This window comes from Xiphophorus couchianus, chromosome 18 (genome assembly GCF_001444195.1).
Source record: "Xiphophorus couchianus chromosome 18, X_couchianus-1.0, whole genome shotgun sequence".
Classification (NCBI taxonomy): domain Eukaryota; kingdom Metazoa; phylum Chordata; class Actinopteri; order Cyprinodontiformes; family Poeciliidae; genus Xiphophorus; species Xiphophorus couchianus.
In genome coordinates this window covers 25,549,791-25,571,263 of record NC_040245.1, presented here as the reverse complement: position 1 = coordinate 25,571,263, position 21,473 = coordinate 25,549,791, and the positions used below count along the sequence as shown (strand labels likewise).

General features: G+C 39.6%; 1 protein-coding gene across 6 annotated transcripts in view; it reads right to left on the bottom strand.

Moving 5' to 3' along the window:
* Positions 1-21,473, bottom strand: part of igsf9ba (immunoglobulin superfamily, member 9Ba) — an 89,853-nt gene that overhangs the window by 39,373 nt on the left and 29,007 nt on the right. For all 6 annotated transcript variants that reach the window (XM_028045617.1, XM_028045616.1, XM_028045612.1 and 3 more), the window contains exons 3-5: positions 20,849-20,995; positions 9,941-10,092; positions 3,557-3,674 (exon numbers count right to left, since the gene is read on the bottom strand). In XM_028045617.1, the coding sequence (XP_027901418.1) occupies positions 3,557-3,674; positions 9,941-10,092; positions 20,849-20,995 (417 nt within the window). The remainder of the gene's footprint in view (positions 1-3,556; positions 3,675-9,940; positions 10,093-20,848; positions 20,996-21,473) is intronic.

Sequence of the window (21,473 nt, the reverse complement as noted above, 5' to 3'; positions counted from 1 at the left end):
GGGAAACAAAAAACCCCCAGAAATTTTAGTCTTCTCTGTAGCATCGACAGCAACCGTTAACAGGTAACTTCCTGCCGCAGCTTTCAAAGACTCTGCCTATAAAGAAGCGCCATTGCTCTTTTTAATACTGATTCACTATTATTTTTGCCATGTGGCGCATATCAGGTAAAACTTTCATTCTATTTTTTTCTCTCTGTTTTTGGTTTCCAGCGGAGCATCAGCAAAAAATAAAAATAGAATATAGAAGACTCAAAACTTCTTGACCTCATTTACATTCTATGTGTTAAGGAACTTTATTTTAATGAAAAATAATACACATATGAACAAGAGCAAGAACAGAGAGAAGACAAGAACTTTTTAAATATATATAAAAAAAACACATCAATTGCCCAATTTGGGATACGAATAAATCTGAATCTAAAAAAAAACACTATTTGATATGATTCCCTACATTTGATTACAAGCTCCCTGGTAGTGATGTTTTGCAATCCTTAAAATAAATCCATCTTGTTTCTCATTAAATTAAAATTGAACAAAACTAAAGGTTAAGCTGAAGATGAACATCGATGGTTTTTTGTTCCTGTTTTCTTGTGTTGAACTGACGACCTGTCCAAACGGCGCCTGAGATAGGCACGACCTTACAGGTAAGCCAATAAGCAATTAGCCGCATGATAAATTAAAATGAGCTCCATCATTTCCAATTTGATGATTATTAACAATATTTGAAGAGACATTTTTTTGCTCACTTTATAATGTCTTTTATTTATGGGTTTGGTTGTGTGTAGCTTTTTATCTCCCAGTTATTTACTGTTAGTTGTCGTGTTTCACATTGGATATTTAAAATAGTCTTCCAGTCTCAGTGTTAAGCGTTCTTCACATAGTTAAAGCTTATTTGTCTTAAGAGAGGGGGAACTGCATGATTATGCCATTATCAACATATTAATTGAAACTGGTGTCAAAATGACCAGGTTTTTCTTTATTGCAATCATTTCTGGGACAAGACTAACCAGAGATTCTCAAAACCTCAGTTTGTGATCTGTGAAACCCTCAGTAAGCCTAATGAACCCAGATGCCCAAATGAATACTGTTAATATTAATATTTTTGCACATTTTGATGAAAAACAAAAAAAAAGTAGCGGAAAGAACCTCCCAGGCTTCTACTCTTAGCAAACGTCAGTGTGAGCAAAAGCACAAGCTACGCACTATTTACATTACCTCACCGCAGTCTGGCGGACGACACAGAGCAGCCGGCTACTGTAACCTTAATAGTAGCCGCAGCTGTAACTTACACATGCTTCACATTGCTACCCCCCCGGTAACAATGTGGGGGGTAAAACACGAGGTGCCGCAGGTTTTGCAGAAAACTCAACAAAAGCAGCAGAGGCCATGAATGGCAAGCGGTTTTTTCATGACAGAAACCTCCCGTTTATTTTCCTCTCCGGGAGTTCAGCTTCACATATCGGCCGGGAAAACCGGCAGGCGCCTCACTCGGCAATTAAAAACAAAAAACAACAACAACAAGAGAAAAAAAAGCATGTCGCCATGGGGATCAGATTGTTTTATGTTTCATATTGAAACACTGAATAAAAGTAGACGGTGGTGGCACACTTATTGTGGATTTTTCGATTGACGGGAGTATTGCGCGCGCACTCGGGAGGTGTAGCAGTGGATCGCAGCGGTGTAAATTTGACATTAATATGACAGAGGTTAACAAGCAGTCACAGAGTCTCAGATTGAACATTAGCATCTCGCCTGGCTGGTGACAGAGGGGGGCAATAAGGACTAACACCATTAACGCTCCTCCTTTCACTGGTCGCTCTATTAAAAAATAGGCAGCCGGAGAGGAGCCATCTTAAAAATTCCTTTTTTATGATGCTATTTAAAGTCATGACTGCTTGCTTTGAAGAAACTTTAATTACTTCATTTTCAGCAGATAATAAAGCTAACAGGTTCATACATTTAGTGGGTGTTAGTTTTTTGGGGGGGTTTTGTGTAGTTTTTTTTTTTTTTTATCAGAAAATTAGCCTCATCAAAGCAGAAACTTTACGTGATCAAACCATCTTTGGTAAAGAGTACCAACATTAAAATTTCTAACACTCAAATTTCATCTGAGCTCTGTCTCACTGGCCAGACAGCGCACAAAAAGGCTCGATAAGCCAACATAGAATAATACAGCATCAGTGTTTGTTTCAAGGAATTTACTTTCAAAGTTCCAAAATTAAAATAAAAAATATGGTATACATGCTGTAAAACTCAGTAACAAGCTGCTTCTAACTCTGCTTTGTGTCAAACTTCAATGTTTCAGATCAAACTACTTTTGAGATCAGACAAACTCCGATAACTTGAGTAATTCACAAAATACATTTTCCAAAATATTATTTCATTAACTGTCAGAAAAAAAATTAAAAAGTTAGTAGAACATGTCCAACAATATGACTAAAAGACTTAAAAAAAAAAAAAAGGGAATACGTCATGCCCTAATCCACAGAAGTGAATTCTGGATTCTGCTTAACAGTGAAAAAAAACAACAACAGTAACCAAAGAGCAGCAGGAAGTCCACCTCTGAATGGCTCAGACCAAACAAAATGAAGTTTTTGGATTGGCCTAGTCAAAGTTCAAATTTAAATTTTATGTACTATTCTGTGGCACGACCTTACATGTCATTCATGCTAGAAATCCCTTTGAACGTGGCTGAATTAAAACAACTCTGCGAAGAAGAGATGGGGTCACAGTTCCTTTACTGCACTGCAAACGTCTTGTTGTTAGTGACTGCACATGAATCATGGATTCATTAGATTTTTTTTTTTTGCCTAATAACATAAATAACTAAACGAATACTTAAACTTGCATTTTCTTTTATTCTTGACATTTATTTGACAATGAGACAAAAAAAAAGTGAAAACAGAAGAATTTTGGAAAGGTGCAAACTCTTACAGCCATATCTTTCTACATCTGTATCTATATAAAATGCATCTAACAATATGACTCCTCTATTTGTTACAACAAAATAATAGCTAAGTGTTTGCTTATACTGTCTGTCTTTGCTGTTCTGTGAACACAGAGAACTGCAATTTTGCTGCTGTTTGCACCTACAGAAGTCAAGCGTTAAAATAGACTCGATGCCCACTCTGCCGTAAAAGCGAGGCGTTCGGCTGCTTGTTAAATACACACTGTTAACTCCCCGAAGCAGCAGCGCTGTGTCGGGAGGCTGGTACCACGAACCCATCTATTTGATCCGGGTCTAGAAGAGAGAGGCGGGTTAATGGTCCAGAGACAGACAGGGACGTTCCGGCCGTACGTACACATTTACACAGGCGGGCCGTAGAGCTAAGCGGCGGTCTGTCTGATACATCCACGCAAGGTAGGTTTAATGCATGACTGCGCCAGGAAGCCGCCTTTAGGTCTAAACGCTGAAACTGAGCCGGCTGGGTTGATACACGGCCAACCCGAGGCTGTGAACGAAGACCGGCAGACGAGTCGTTTTAGTTTTAAAGTCTGATGACGCGATCAGAAATGCTTTGATCAACGACTCCAGCTGCGGTACGGGAGGCCTTACCTTGAACTAAGAGGCGGGTGGTGTGAAGCACCTCTCCCTGGTCGCTGTACGCTCTGCACGTGTACGCCCCTCTGTCGTCTCTGGTGATGCCGAGAATGGTCAGGCTGCCGTCGTGTACCTTCAGGTCAGAAACAAAGGAGACGGCGTCAAGCTTCTTTTTGGTTTTCCAGGTATTTATGTGAGCTGTTTACGCTAAACCAAACAATGCAGCATACAGTAGAGTTGTTGCAGCTGATGTTAAGCAGAAGAGTCACTGGAGCTCATGATCAATAAAATATCTGAGTTTCTTGGGTGCAAGCGTTCCTCCAGATTCCACTAATGGGAGAGCTCCAGCTGTTATAAAACAGTTCATTGTAATTATGAAGAAAAGCAAGGTAAGCATCAGACGGTTTTGGGAGAAAGTTGTGGAGATGTGTGAAGGAGGGTTAGGTTTAGAGTTGAGATCGGGCCTAAAGAAAATCCAACACGGAGTAAACAAGATACATATTTGAATTAAGCTTTCACAGCTTTCGTCTTTACACCATAATTTGAGTAAGAAGTGCAACTTCTCCCGCTTTTAGCTTTTGTTTAGCGTCTTCCAACTCCATTATGTTGCTGTTTGTAACCTCAGGGTGAGTCAAGTGCAGATCACCTGGGATGTGTGATTGATAGGAGCGGAGCTGCATTGCGAATTTGTTTTTCAGTCTAATGACCTTCTGCGTCTTCCTTTCTTTGCTCCCTCAACAGGGTAAGTTTCCTTCTCCTCTACTTAGACTACATTCAGTCAGTTAACACAACTTTATGTCATGTTTTCATTCGGCTCTCTCTGTGTCCTATGTTCCATACGCTTATTGAACACGCCACAAAAGCCTGAGCTTTTTTTTTTTTAGCATGAATCTGGAGTGAAAATGACAGGGAACCAGAGGAGCTTATCAGAGGGAAGCGGCACCAGCTGAAGAAAAGAACAGGTAGAGCAGGATGAGGTGATAGATAACAGCTGTGCAGATATTAGGCTGACAGGCAGAGGAGAAGGTGAAAGAAAAACAGAAGGACGCAAAGAAGTAACTGCAAGGGTACAGAATAAATACTAATCTAAGACAACACAGGCAGGAGCACAAAGAGGCAAGAGTGATAAATAAATGAACAAACACAAAGAAATAAAACAAAATGCAGGAGCCAAGGAAATAAACTGCAAAGAAACAAACCCCAAAGTACAAACATCCTTGTATCATGACGGCAACAACACAAACCGTTCATTTCTTCACAACGCTGCAGATTCTAAAGTGTCTAAAAGTTTCAGAAGAACAGAGATGTGAGAGGTTATTTTAAAGGAGGCTTTGGAGACGTGTTCGAGACGCATTCAGGCTGCGAAAGAGCGAGAGAGAGCCAGACTTTCAGCAGATCCCAGGAGAGCCGAGTAACTTCAGCTGTTTCGTGAGCTTTCGGCCTCCATCTGGAATAAAATAAAATCTGAGTTATAAGAATCTGTATCCTCTATCGAAGATAAACAGAGGCTCTTGTTTTAGTTGTGTTAGCTGCACTAATGCCAAAAACAGTTTAAAATAACTTCCTTAATATATATATATTTTAAAAACTGCTTGACCCCTTCTATTAAGCCCATGGTTTGACAATTGCTTTTCTTTTTTGTGGTGGGAATCAACATCATTACCTCTTGTTTGCCTTTAACATTTCTACCTTAAAGTGCGATTGCAGCATTCTGTAAGCCTGGAAACATCACAATCTGTTCCCAAGCAATCACCGCAATGAAGGAGCACATGAAATAAACGCTCATAAATTATGCAACAGGTTGCCAGAGATTCTGTCCATTCAAGTCACACACAGCTGTAGTGTGTCCATTCACGCGGCGCAGAGGGGGGAATCGGCGGCGCCTGCCGAATTATTCCCATTCATCCATCTCTCAAATGTTTGTCGGGCTACTGTTGGATGAACCAAAGCAGCTTTTAACTTCCGCGAGTCTGCTGCCAAACTGGATCGTCGTTTATCTTCAGCGAGGTAGCACTTTGTGTGGCGCTGCTGTAAGCTAGCGGCACACGTGTCGTGCCGAGTGCCGGGAGCGCTAACTAGTCGCTGGTTTGTTGTGAAGTATGACTCTGAGACTTACAAGGCCATGTGCAGGAATCGAATTTGCGGGGAGCGATTGAAATTTTTCTACCTTCAATAAACCAATAAAAAAATTTTTTAAAACTAAATAGGTGAGATTAAAGTTCTGCTTGTAGAGTGGAATATTACTTTAATGTTGTCATGTTCAAGTCACAATTTGACATGAATGCATCCAGAGATAATATCCCTTTTAGGATGCTAGCATGCTAACCCATAATGTCACCGTATTGTAATACTGATTCGAAGCAGTTTTTATATTGTTCTTTTCTAAAATCTTTATTTACAAAGAATCCTTGTTCACCGTAATAATTATTTTTTCAAATTCTCTAAATAATTTGAAGAAAAAAAGTGGAACTACTTTTTCCACTGAGAAGAGTGCTTATTTTCTGACTTGACTAAAGAAGCACATTCAATCTGCATTATAGCTAATGCTCTTTAGTACCAGTTTCTTAGGACAATTTTCAACTTGTTCCTTCTAAAACTAGAAGGAACAAGGATTTTTTGTAAATAAAGATTTTAGAAAAGAACAATATAAAAACTGCTTCTACAACTAGAAGGAACAAGTTGAACTCAACCACAGACTAGAGCAAAACATTTTAAAGGGGCGGTATTATGTAAAATTGACTTTTTTGACCTTTATCTTCACTTTATCATGTTGTTCCTTCATCAAAAACATATGTGGAGTGTTGCTTTGATTTTTTTTATGCATGTCTAAGAAATCCTTGAATCTCCAATGGCAACCATTCGGGGTGCCTAAACGCTTGCTCCTACAAAACATTACCCATTTCCTCAAAATAAAGTAATGAATTGTTGTGACGAGGTGCTGAAAAAGGAAAGAGTAGGAGCTTCTTAAAGAGACAGGGGCCCAATTTCAAGGCATCAAATTATGTAGTCAAATTTATTTTAAGTTATGTTTGATATATACAACAGTTTCATAATGTTGTATATATGTTGTATGTTTAAAATATAATATATGTGGTATAGTAACTTGATTGTGCTATAGAATGGCTGGAAAATACATAATACCACCCCTTTAAATTAGAAATGCAAAATAGTCTTTTTTTTCTTATTTGTACTTCTATTTTATTTAAAATAACCAAAACATGACTACGTTTATGTTTTGGCTCAATTTATGTATCCAAAATACAGATTAGCGTCTTACATGATTGACTTATAAAATCCATAGAGGGTCCTAATTTTTCAGGGCTCAACGGTTTTCTATTTTGTTGGTCTAGAGAAAAAAAATTTTGCTCAATTTCTAGCAATTGAAGACAAATCCAACAAACTCCGTTGCTTATTCTACACTGTATGTTTCAGTCTCCGAATAGAGATTAAAAATAGATGCTTTTATTTTTTCACATTTACTGACACAACGTGCAGCCTTAAGCCACCGGGGATCCACTGTTATTTTCCAGTTTTCTTTGTTCTGTTTCAGAGAAGGCCTTATAATCCCGTCTTGGCAGCTGTTCACTCCTTCCCAGCCTTCAAATTCAATGTCCTCTTTTTGTCTGTGCCCATAAAAAAAAGGAGGATGCAGAGAGACTCCGACCCAGACTATCACATTCCTCCTTTTCTCCAGGATGTCTCTGTGGATCTGCAGCCAGTCCAGTGAGCAAATATCCCCTCATGCTCAGTCTTTTTCTCTTCTTTTTCTTTAAACCAGAAGAGAACTTTCTCACATTTAAGGACAGACAAACTGGAAATGGGAACGCATTGGGTAAAAGCTGCGAAATGTGTACAAGATCTCCTCCTTTTTAGCTCTACATGAATTTTTTTTTCAATCTTTGGTTAATGTATTATTGATACGGAAAAGAAAGATTAATTATGCATCGGAACATTATCTAATCGTTTACTGAGGGAATGCTGTTAAGGGAGGCGGCTGGAAGGAGCAGAGCAGCAAAGTGAAAGAGAAGTGAACGAGGTCTTTTAACAGGCTGCCTGTGATCCTGTCACTTCGTGTACAGTGCGTCCCGTGCGGGGAAGCGAGGAGCGCGTGCTCCCTGCAGCCGACTGGAATATCGATGACATGCAAGAATGTGAAGAGATGCTGCAAAGAGAGGCGGCACTCTGCTTCAAAAGTTAAAAAAATAGTGACGATCTGTTCTGTTCAAGCAACTGGGTCCCCCCCCCACCACCTTTTTCTTCTGTGCCTCAGTACCTTCACTTATGTTGATCAGACTGATACAGTGATGTGAAAAAGTCTTCAGTCGTCCGTTATTTCTTTCCGATGTGAGGCTGGCGTTCTTGTAACGTTTTGAAGTGGTTCTGATGAATGGGTTTGCGACCTGCAGGCGTTCCGCTTTGGATGTCGGTGGCTTCTTTTCCTATCAGTCCAGCAAACAATTTTTTTTATTTTCGAAGGGCAATCAAGTAGTCGATAGTTTGTTAAATTCCAGATTTGATCACATTTTAGAGCGATGAAACCGTAAACGTCTTAAAATGAAAAAACATTAACAAATCGAAACCTCTCTTTACGCTATTCTCCAAACCAGATATTAAGACGCACTTTTCTGACACACAAAAAAAACACATTATTTCTGTACATGGTTGACGATCTCTGAAACAATGATAAAAAAAGAAAGAAAAAAAACATAACAATGAAACAATGCATTCAGTTGAAACAACCAAAATGCTGAGTGCCTTTAAATCAAGGCTGCTAACCCATTTCTTTATTGTTGCCTTGGATTCATAATGGCGAGTAAATTGATTTATATATTTAATGTTTATTTGTTTCGTGATGACATTTCATTAGCCTAATAGCATAATTACCTAAGTCCCATTTTACAAAATAGGACTTAGGCAGTTATGCTGTTAGGCTAATGATTTGACAAAACGTAATGTTTATTGCTGTTTAATAATAGGTTACTGTGTTGTGTTTTATTAATTTTAAAGCAGATAAACTTGCTTCGGTTTGAAAATGTTGTCAAAATAAAGTTTCAAAACCCTACTACAGCAGTTAAAGTGTCAGGAATACGATAGACGGGTTGTGTTTAGAAAAGTGAGACTTTCAGCTTCTTCCATTCACTGACACTTTTTACATGACCACTACTGTTGCTTGTGAATATTTTCCTTGATTTTCTTCTTAATCATCGAGTAAATGATGAAGATCTTCCTATTATGTGTTTTTGGGTGTCCATGGTGTTATGCATAAGATCTGTGTTTGGCATGTAATGAAATCACACTTTTGGTTGCTTTGTTTGTATATTTTTCTCCATTCTGACATAGAAATGAACATAATTATGACAATTATCATTATCATCCACAAGCCTGAATATAACTGAAAATGAAAAGTCGAAACCATAGTGCTTTGGATTTGATTTACACCTCTTATGATTTGAGCAGTCTGTACGTTCACACTTCACCCTTTTTATTTTTTCCCCTATAGATAAACGTAAATCCTGTCATGTATATTTTTTAGCACAACATGCTATCATGTTCTGATCTAAAAATGGAGAAGATTTGAAAAACAAAGAAGATGTTTCAAGACCTTCAGAAATCCCAAAAAAATCATGATCAAAACCGCTTTGGTTTGAAACCTTAGAATATATAACACAATTACTGACTTCAGCAGGAAGAAAGTGAAAATGACACATTTTATTTAACATGCAGCATCATGTGGCTGTAACGCATCATCACACTTCTGAGTCATCTGTATTTTAAGCGCCTTTGAATCGCTAACAGCGACGGCACGGAGCTGATGTTTATTGATGTTGCGTTGTGTGTTGCTGCGAGACTTTTTAAAAAAAAAAAATTTTATTAAATTTTTTCGCAAATCAAACCACAGTGAAGCTGTGCCAGAAATATCCTGTCAGACATCAGACAACGGGGACGGTTTTGTTTTGTGTCTTTTTTCTTTCCCCTCACAGAAATAAAAATTCGACACCAGACAACAAAGAGGGTTGAGAAATGTGAGGCGCGCTGCCAGTTGCTCTTCCCAATACAATGAAATGGATTCAGCGTGTGCATGTGCGTGTGTGTGGGTGTGTGTGTGTGTGTGCGTGTGTGTGTGTTTGTGGGGCGGCATGTTCAATTTGGGGTGTTTTTAAGCACCGGAAACCAGGAATAAGATTGTAATATAAATAATCTCTAGATTCTCCAGTAAAACAGCAGCATGATCTAATATTATCCCGGATGAGATGTGGACCGTAATATACTTTCGGTACAGATGGGCTCAGTGGATGACGCCATCTGTGCACAAAGCCTTTCTGTATTTATGTGCACAATCATAAATCAGGGTTTTGGCTGTTCGTATACATACTTTTTTTTTTCTTCTTTTTTTCTCACCGAGTATTTTGAGTTGGTTGCAAGCTCCTCCCCTTCTCTGAGCCAGCTGATCATTGGTTTTGGGTTTCCCTGGGCAGAGCAGCTGAGCAGGGTGCTTCCCCCTTCCTTCGTCTCCACATACTGCTGCGGCGTCGCTGTGAATGAAGGTGGGGCTGTAGAGACAGAAAAAAAAACCCCATGTACTTAAAGTCTGCATTACATGTGTTTTAGTAAACACATGTAATGGTTTACTAAAACACTGTCATACTGGTTAACAGGTTAACTACTATCTAATGCGCTGCAAGACGCAGAGTTTGGTGCTTCCCCTCTATGTGAGGACCGATCACACCAGGATTATACTGGTTTTACGTTCCTTCAAAACCGTTGGGAGGTTCAGGGTTTTTCTCAACGAAAACAAGATCAAATTTGATTTGTTAGGGAGTTTTCTCATCTCATAGCCAACTTGGCTCGATTGGGGACCAAAAATGTGTAATTTGTTACATTTCCAGCTGCGCTGTGTCAAATGAACCAAAGCCTTTAAGAAAACCTGTTCTCCTCCTCGCCTGTGGTGGCGCTGAGCCACTGAAGGAAAACGACACAAGAACCTCTGAAGAAGAGACAGATCAACTTCTTTCTTCACAGAATGTAAACAAAACTGATTTGTAGGATTTCTCTGTTGTTGTTGGTGAAAGACCACAAGCTATTTCTCCTGCTAGCGCCAGACTCGGGTTTGTTTTGATTGTGTCTACCCAGAATGCCCTGCGCTTTAGTTCACTTCCTGCTTTTAGAGAGGTTTCCAGTCGGGCTTTCGTCACAACAAGCACATTCTCCCAGTTCCGAATGAAAAGTTTAATACTCCAAAATGTAATCCGTTTTATTAGAAGAAACAACTTCACATTTGTACAGCAAATACATTTGTCTTATTTTATCTTATCTGTGTCTAAAATTAAACCTGTAAAAAAAAGAGAAAGAAGCATTATTATCAATATCTTAACTTTCTTTTAGACTAGTTATAAAATAATCCTGGCTGTCACTAAATAAAAAGTTACTAATTATGTGTTTTACCCATCTGATGTTTTCAGATTTCTAAATACAGTCAGTACCAGTGGCCTTTACTGAACAGGAAATGGCCCGGGAATGGGGAATCGAACCAAGGACTGTAGCCTGGCTACACGTTTGAGCCATCCAGTGCCTCTCGTTTTACACTTTATTGTTGTGTGTGTTATCCAGGAAACTCTTCTAAAAGATATTTTAATTTTCAAGCAGTTTGGAAATAAAGGCTAAATAAAATTTAACACACACTTACATAACCTCACCATAAAGCAGGCATGTTTAGGAGTTGACAAAAGAATTCAGAATATCCAAAGCGCCCAAAGCTTCACTTTCCTGAGTAAAGGTCACTGCTCATAGTCCAATAATGAGAGAGAATCTAAGCAAAACTAGCATTAAAGCAGCAACATGGAACTTGCAGTATTTTAAAAATATTTAATTTTATTTTTTTACATATTTGCTAAAACTCACTGTCACCATGACAGTATAAAATGAAACGGATAATCTGCGAAAAAGCAGAAGAGCTCAATTTTTTCACAGATCATCTGTCTTATACTGTATTGTACTGACATGACATGGTGACAGTTTAAACAAATACGTTTAAAAAAACACTGTTTACATAAATGTACATACCGCAGCTTTAAGAGAAAAACTGTTCAAATCAAACTAATCCTGTTTGAAAAAGTGTTTACTCTTTAAACCTAATAAACTGCCATCAAGATTTGAATGCAAAGTTTGTGAATATAATTAGACTTGTGAAAACCCAAAAACTATTGGCTTATAAAGCTGCAGTATGTAACTTTTATGAAAATAAGATTTATTTATTTATTTTTACATATTTGCTAAACTTATCACTATGTTGTGACAGTAACTGCTGTGATTTTTTTTGCAAACCACACTAGTAGCTCTATAAAGCAGTGGAGGAGCTTCACTTTTTCACAGATTATTTGTCATACGCCAAACTGACACAATATGGTGACAGTTTTAACAAATGTTGGGGGGGAAAAAACACATTTTCTTTAAAGTTACATGCTGCAGCTTTAAGGTAGAGTTAAACAACCTTTTGCTAAAGATCCACTCAGGTGTTTTCACTTTTTCAAAATGATCAGAATGAAACCCAAACATTTCTCTGCAGTTCTTTTGTAACGCGTTTGTCTGTTTTTCAGTTGTTAACAGAGGGACAGCAGAGGTATGCAAAAGCAATTAGAGCCTACAGTTGCTGCTCATAATGTCTGGTGATGTGACAGCCACCAGCTGCACGCCAGACATGGATCTGAGTGCATAACAATCCCACTTACATCCTTCCTATTTAGCAAAATAAAACACACACTTTGCACCATCGCTGTGCTTCCAACTGATGTTGCTGAGCTCCTTAAATAGCCGCCGCCACTGTGCTGCTAATCATTTCCTCGAGGCCACCAAACTGCAGCTCTTTCCTTTCTACATAACATTTCGATTATAAATAGTCCCACCGAGTTCAGTTAAATAAAAAAAATAAGAGCGCTTTGGTGAAAAATGGGTCAGCGCTTGCCGCTGGGACTGCTGGCATGCTTCAGACTGCACACAAGCACCTGGCATGTAATAAACAAATTACCCAATTAGCACTTTAGACATCTGTCTGTCCGTACTGGCCTTTCGCTCTCTAACACCCAATACATTACATGATACAGTTGATTAAAAGAGATTCTTATAGAAAGTACCAGTGACGTATCCTTCACCCTTTGAAGATGATTGGTAGATAGCTGACAGAAACTGGTTTTAGGTTGTATAAATTTAGTTTTTGATCGATTCTCAAAGTGACTCTATGCTGCTGATAATTACGTCGTTTGATCGCCCCTCTACGCGCTGCGTGGAACAATTAGCTTCGTTTCCACTTTCCTCCAGGGAACAAGCGTCAGCTGACAGGATGTAGCTGACAGGAAGTAGCTGACAAACGTGGCGTTGCTGTGACAGCAGCAGATACATCAGCCCACCTGGGAATTGTTTCACATCGTCAGCTGCAGCGCCACACGCAGGAAGCGTCACCACGGACGGGGGGAAACATGGGAATTACACAAAATAAGAAGAAGAAAAAAAAAAGCAGCATCCTGCGCAGTAAACCCTTGCCCTACTTACAGATGCTCTGCATCAATTATCCACATTAAAAAAATGCTTGAAGAAGTTATGCTCCTTCTGTTCGTCTCTGTAGACCAACATGGCACAACTTGTTCAAGAACTTTAAAGCGGTTTCACATCTCTTCAATCTTCTCGTACTCTTTTTTTTTCTGTCTTTTTTTGTGCCCCTCAGAGAACGGAGCTCAAAAAGAACACATTTTTTATTGGTTTAACAACGTGAAGTTGAAATGCTTCAATACGAGAAGTAAAAAGCATTCAAGGACAAGTTCCTGTCTCAACTAAAACTGATGCAGTTCACAGAATTCTGAATATAATTGATTTTTAAAAATATTTTACACAAATTCTTGACAGGCTGGACACTAGGCTGTACCCAAACTGGCAGCAGTATTCCATTTTAAGATAATAAAAAAAGCACTGCAATTCGTTTTTGTACATATGATGCGCAACTAAAGTTCTCTGCCTTTTTTCTCACAAGCTGCCTGAATTAGAATCAGTCTAAACATTTGCTGGGATTGAAAACCTAGACTAAGTAGGAAGCTATTTTGCAAAATAGCTAATTAGTCTAGCTACTTTAATTAGACAAGCTAAACTTGTAGTTGCATCTTCAACCAGACTAGCTAGCTTAAACACTAGGCTGTACCCAAACTGGCAGCAGTATTCCATTTTAAGAATACTGCTAAAATTAAACAGCTTAAACAGCTAGTTTAAGCTAGCTAGTCCTAGCTAGCTAGTCTATTTAAGACTAGCTAGCTTAAACAGCTAGCTAGTCTGGTTAAAGATGCTACTTTAGTTAGCCAAGCTAAACTTGTTGTAGCTACTTTAGCAAAGCTGGCTAAAGCAGCTAAACTCGATTACAAGCTAAACTTGTAGTTTTTACTTTCGCTACTCTCTGACTAAAGTAGTTAGACAAGCTCAAGTAGCTATTACAAAACGGGATAATTTTTTCTTAATTACTCGATTGACGGGCCAGAATAATCACTAAATTACTCGATTACTAAACAATGATCTTCAACAGCCCTAGATGAGTGTATGTGAGCCTCTGGTCAGAACTGTACTCATTTTATTGGATATTTATGTTTTTAATTCCATGCATCAGTAAAAGTAAATCAATGTGCGAAACAAGAAGAAAAATGAAAGAAACGATAGAGGACCTTAAGGGTCAGCAACAAACGAGGTTCAGTCCGAGACCCGAATCCCAAATTATTACTCACTAAGAGGCGCGGTTGCGAGATTTCATTAATGATGTTTTCAGGCGACTTCACAAAGTAGCAAGAAGGAGGAAGACGCGCTGGATGAAAGAAAGAACGATGAGACAAAGAAGTGCCGGAGGACAGAGACGGAGCGAGAGAGACTGGCCTCAGTGTCTCTTCCGGGCACAAGGCCTTGCCATCTGACACCTGCCACTGAGCGGGCATGGAGTCCCTGTCCGCTTGGCAGGAAGTCGGCGCCCACAAACAGGAACACAAAGGAGGAGTTCATGCAAATACCAACGGCCAGAGGAAACGAGTGTCCTTTAATGTCTGCTGGGGCCGGGCGAAGACGCCACCTGCTCCACCTCAAAGACTCCCATTTAGAGGACTACAACGACTCAGCTCCCCCGTTAGATGTTTCAAATACTGAACCAGCTTTCAAATTGTGACAAATGAGTTTATATCAGTCCTGCTGCTGCACCTCAAAGAGTTGGGAGCTTGTTGCGAATATTAACGAGGCGGTTACAGAGACGCAGTTTGCTCAAACAACCAGACATCGACACAAACGCGCCCACAGATGCTCTCGAACCTCCCAAAACGGCACAAAAGGAGCGCGGCGCAACATGACCCATTCAGCCAATTCAACCAGCAAACACAGATTTCCTATTAAAGCGGAGGGTAATTCATAGCGGGCAGCAGGGTAACGCGCAGGAAGAAACCCCCCATTATATTCTGCCTTTATTACAGCCATTTATACAGATCAGCATTTTTTTCCTAAAGTGGCTATGCAAGCAGTCGACGCTTCTCTACACATTACTTTACACAACGCCTTGTGATCCTTACTCAGATGTGACAAGAGGTAGGAAAAAAAAGAAGAAAAAAAACATGCAAGAAATCGAAGAGAATATGCATGAGTTTCACGCAGCTCTCGTTAAGTTCACAGACCAAAAATATACGTGATTAACAGCACCTTGCCCCCCCTAAGTCACTCTGACGACGCAGAGGAGTGCAGCTTTCTGGAGTCTGTGAAGTTTCAGGAGAAATCAACACTTTGAGTCTTAACATTTCTCTGTTTTATCACTTGAATTCCCCAGGAACAAAAAGAAAACTGCTGCTATACAACAAAATTAGAGCAGGAGGTGATCTCATTTATGCTAACGTGCAGCAGCCTCACCTCATACTGTCCTGTAAAACTCTTTATACGCTTCGAACCTCAGGTTAGAAGTATTTGTTGCAGGAGAATTTTATGCAACATACCAACTCAAAGTACTCCAAGGTTGCCAAGGAAAATGACTTTAAATGTGTTTGTTGGGATAGGGGAGAAATTGAAGCCATATACCAATATCACAGGATTGAAACATGGAAAATCCCACATGTGGAGGAAAAGCTAACTGTGTTCAAACCGTATCCATGGTGACTCTTGGCGATGGCAGCATCATGCTGAGGTAATGCTTTTTCCAGACATGAAGCCATCCAAGAAGCTCGAAAACATGACTTGAAATTTGCCGCTCACAGACAAGGCCAACAACAACGAACTAAGTTATATTTTTGGCACAAAAAATACCTGGGCCATCTGACACAGATTAGGGAAAAGAACTTAACAGCTTAAAACAAACTCCAGGCCATCCATCCATCCATCCATTTTCTAACACCCTTATGGGGTCAGGAGGTGCTGGTGTCTATCTCCAGCTAACACTCTGGGCGAGAGGCAGGGTACATCCTGGACAGGTTGCCAGTCTGTCGCAGGGCAACACAGAGACAAACAACCATACACACACTTAGGGAGAATTTAGAGAGACCAATTAACCTGACAGTCATGTTTTTGGACTGTGGGAGGAAGCCAGAGAACCCGGAGAGAACCCACGCATGCACAGGGAGAACATGCAAACTCCATGCAGAAAGACCCCGGGCCGGGAATCGAACCCAGGACCTTCTTGCTGCAAGGCAACAGTGTTACAAACTGCGCCACTGTGCAACCCACTAAGCTCCAGACCTGAATGAAACATTTTTAAAAATCTATTGGCGAAATTTTTAAATTTACGGTCATAACCATCTCCATCTGATCGGACTCCGCTAGCTGGAGTTATTTTGCACAGAATGCACAAAAAAAGTTCAGTCTAATTGTGGAAAGCTGGCAAAGATACAACTATAAGGCTAGGAGAGCTCACTGAAATGAGTGGAGTTTTCTGCAAAGCATTACCAAAGGGGGTTAGATCCAAATAAATGCACAACATTAAGATGTTGCTATTAAAGAAGTTACATTTTTGTGCCTCTGCTTCACAATTCTGCATCACTTTGGATCTGTGTATGTAGGATAGAGTAAAAATAACATTTATTGCCACTGTGGGAAATTTTCAGGTGTAGTAGCAGCAATGCATGAAGATTAACACAAAATTTCTTTTTATAAAAATATAAAAAGAGAACTATGACTAAAATGCTGTGCAGTAAGGTTAAATTTACCACATGAAATACCGTACACTTATTAAAATTATTAAAGATAGCACACTCCAATCTAAAAAAAAAGGAAAAACAAAAAGAAAAATGTGCAATTGAGTCAGATATAAAACAAAATAAATCTACAGAATTTGCGTGCGTATTTAAAAAAAAAGCATTTAGAGAAATAGTCTAAAACTGTATGTAGCAGACGACTTTGCAGAGCGTAATAAGACACAAGCGCATCTCCGTCTGTGACGCTCCGCAACAACGTGAAGACGACACACTTCACGCTGGATCCTCGGAGCCACTGGGGCATTCCAGGGAAATGCAAAGGTGCAGATTTTTTTTCTCCTTTTTTTCCCCCCGCCTGCTCATCAGTTTGACGGCTCTCGGACCATCACGGACGAGCTTTGCTGGAACCGCCTGAAACTGGCCACAATCAATCCTTCCTCTGAGCAGCCTCTCGCTCCTTTATTACCTCTGCCTTCTTATTTTTGAAGGCAGAAAAGAGAGCTCTGTGAAGCTCTGTCAAGCATCATGAAAAAAATGCAAAATGATTAATATCTATATATTGGAGCAGGAACTCAGGTTTATGGAGAGGATGTGAGTGAAAGGCTCCAACCTATAGGGCCCGCCATGTTAATTGGCTCCCCTGTAAAGATGAGTAGCAAGCACTAACGTTGATAAATATTTTATTGCAGTAAAATACTCAGTGGATTTTATAGGGGGGGGAAAAAATCAACCTTTCATTGGAGTTTATTCATTGAGTAGGGAAAAAAGGCATCTTTGAGTGTCCTAAAAACACCATATAAAGTTTGATATATTATCATCATCACCAGAGCCAGACTTATTGGTACCACTGCTTCCTTTGCACAACCTCATTTTAGTCAATATCACTTAGTTTTCTTGTACATGATTTTACGAGGTTGGAGAGAGTTCTAAAAATCGGTCTCTTTAGATCAGTGATTCTCAAACTTTTTCAGGCCGAGGACCACGTAACCCATTTCACACACTCACGGACCACCTCACTTGAAATTGCCCCACAATAACACAACATCTCAATATATACAATCAGAAATGAAAGTATAAGTCTCTTAACTCATTTATTGTCAGGAACGATTCGACTTGGGGCGTTTTTAGTTATTTCTAAGCTTTTCAATGATGTCAAACACATGAAGAAGTTGTTCTTTACTATAAGTGTTGTTTGCATTAATAACATTTAGGGCTACCTGTAATTTAGAAGAACAATAAAAAAAAAAAAAAAAAAGACTTGAGTTGCTTTGGCAGAAACAAAAATCCTCTTCTGCACCATTAAATGTAAAAAATATGTACGCATTCATCTATCTATTGTATTTAATTTAATTTAAATAAAATAACAATAGCTGTTGATGTGTGAGCAGAGCATCATAAGCCAGAAAAGTCAAAAAACAAACAACAGTTCTCTCCTACCGTTCACGGCACAGAGCCATTCAAGAGAATTGAATCGTGAACAACAATTCTCTCAGCTGGTATGACTTCTCTTCCTCCGATCATATAAGTAATCCTAGAGTTGTTTTCTTTCCGCCAGTATCTTCAGCCTTTCTTTTGATTGACACGGTTTTAAGCCACTTATCCATTATCATTTTGAAAAACAAGCCTTTGGTAAGTGAGCTGTAGCGTTGCACTTTGAGCTCATGTCATGCCAAATAAACAGTCCTTTACACGCAGTACCTTGCAGACCACTAGGGGGTGTTTATGGCCCACCGGTGGACCAGAGGTCCACAGTTTGAGAAAGACTGCTTTAGACTGTCCAGAATCCCAGGTCCTCTGTTATGCCCCTTTTTTTAAAGAGTGAATTCCCACCAGCCCTGTTTAGTCTGCTTCAATCAAACTCTAGTTCGTTTGTCTAGAAAGTCCGGTTCGTTCATGAATCAACCCAACTCTTGATACGAACCAAAAGAGCAAACTCTGGTCCTCTTAAAAACCTCGGTCTCGGTTCCGTTGAATTGAAGTCAGGTGTGGTTTGAATTATGTGAGACGGCTCCAAAAGCAGCAAGCGGGCTATAGCACAGGGCATTCTGGGTAAATACAGCCAACACAGCAAGTCTAACGCTAGCGAGAGAAATGACTCACCAAGACATCCTATAACCACTAAAATCTGATGCCACTCCACTTTTATTTACATTTTGTACAGGAGACAGTTGTGCTCAGTGTCTTCTTCAGATTGTTTTGTGTTATTTCCTTCAGTGTTTCTTGGTGCAGCGCCCCCCACAGGCGAGGAGGGGAACAGGTTTCTCAAAGGGTTTGGTTTGCTTGACACAGTGGGGTGTGAAAGCGATCTGAGCCAGATGAAAATGGAACAAATGTTTTCAGTTGTTTGATTTATTACTGAGCTGGAAGAAACAAATTCACGCTAAAATTCGTACTTTTTTAATCACAATAGTAACGTCCCTCAAGTGCTTTCATCTTAGCAATTAAAGCCCGCAGTGCCAAACGTCTGGACACCAGTGGAGTGTTCGCTCATCTTAGGCTTTCCTGAACAATGAGTTCCAGTTTACTAAAGTCAACATGTTTACGTTTATGGTGGTAGAACAAAAAATAGATTTTTGGGGGGGGGTTTCATGCAGACTTAGTGATCCCAAGGCGACACACTTTGCAGAGATTCTCCAACGGCGAGCTATAAAAATTCTTCTTTCTTTTTTTACCTCTCTTACTATCACACAGGGTTTTCTAATTAAAAGTTTAACAAACTCTCAAATTTCAGTTAAACCAGATTAATTGAATAAATCTCTTAAATATTTGTATTCAATACACAAATGTTGTGTTTTTTTGTTGTTTTTTTTAACTAAAGTAAGTAGATTCCTCGAGTGATTCGAGTACCTCAATTATTAAAATTCCTCGAGGAAAATTTACCTGCCTCGAAGCTTCGTTAAATTATGTTTTATTATTTAATGCAACGTGTTCCGGCCGGGATATTACTTGCAATGCGTGGAGCTCTCACTTTCGCCTGAGTTGTTGACGAAAGCTAAGTGTTAGCAGCACAACGTCCAGTTTTCAAGTTCGGCGTTGGGAGGATTTTATTGATTGATGATAACGTCTGGGTGTTTGTCGTTTTTCGGGGGACCAATAAGCATCCTTAAAATGACTGGCGCGATGCTTGGGGTACGGCAGTCTTTTCTCCTCCCGGAGCTGCTGCCTAGTGGCCGGTGTTCAGAGCGAACAGCGGGGACGAGCGCTACGCAGGTATATTTATACAGGTGAGCGGATAGACTAAACACTGCGGGCGGCTGCGCATTAGATGATTAACACAAGTGTAGCTTTACGGACGAACCGGAAAATTTATTTCATATCATCAAGGTCTCAACAAATGGGTGGCGGAGCTCATCGTGATGGCACGTAGCTGGGAGATGTTTCTGTGTGTGACAAACAAAGGTGTCAAATCCGGTCGCTAACAAACACAAAAGCTATAAATGTCTGGGGAAGGTGAGAGTTCATCTATTAAATTGACTGAAGATGAATGCATAAACCATTCATCTTCTGAAGATGAATGGTTTATGCATGTCTATGTCTGAAAATGTCTACGTCTATGTTTGAAGCATAGACATTTTTTATAAGCGTATTTGTGAGCCTGCCTCTTTATTATTACACTGAATATAATTTCAGATTTTTGTATAACGTTTCTTCAGCTTAACTTGGAAAGTGAGCTGTTATTGTTACGAGTTAATTTTCTAAACTACAGAAAAGTTATTGTTAGGGAAGCTCAACTATGAAAAATTGGACTGATGTTGATATGCGATAGTAAGACTGCTCTGATGTTAGATTTACCAATGTTTTAATTGATCTTTTTTTTAACCCATTTCTCAATTAATCGTAAGAATATCCGATAGATTACTCGATAACTAAAATATTTGTTTACAACAGCCCTAAAGGCAAGCATAGTTGTACCATCTCTTCAACTACAAATTGACTTACCAAAGGATGATGGAAGTTGTCATCCTCTGGTATGAAGATGTGATGTATAAGCAAAAAAAAAAAGCTCAACGCTGTGTCCTTGAAACAGTAGATATTTTTTTTCCCTCTGTGAAGCTCAATGGGCTTTTTCAACAACAACACATCCTAGTTTTCTCCCTTCTTCACACGAGCAAGGCCATTCACTCACCGTTGACCGTGAGGTGCACCCAGCTGCCATTGTGGAAGGTGTCGTACTGTTGCTCCAGCATCAGGACCCTGCACTCGTACCAGCCCTGGTCCTCGGAGCGCACCGGCTCGATCTGCAAGGAGGCCTTCCCATGCAGAGAAGCTCTGCCTGTAGACAGAGTTGGACGAAAGAGGAAAAGAACACTGAGTTAGCCTCGGCAACGCCATAAACATTTTTTTTTTAAGGCATGTCGTTTTCCACAGCATATGCCGCCATGAGCTTTGCTGCGTGGCAAAAAGGAACATAATTATCTAAAAAGTGTCCACAATTGCTGAATGTTTTTTTCTCAATGTGATTGTTTGGATGTACTGGTTTTAGGCATGACGTAAATGTGGGACATTTCGTATCGTCCTCAGCCAGGGCGATGTTTAAAGGTTGCAAATATCAAACAATTTACTGTAATTTTTTTAGAATCGATTCATAGTCTGGTTTAAGGAAAGTTAGTTTTTCGAAACTTTTCTGCAAGAAGGCGTTTGCGCCGTTATTTTTGCTTTGATCTGGGGTCATAATTTGGGATGCGGCGATTCACTTTTGTCACTTCCGATACCGATGCGATACAAAAGAACGGTTACTTAAAATGTTTGTT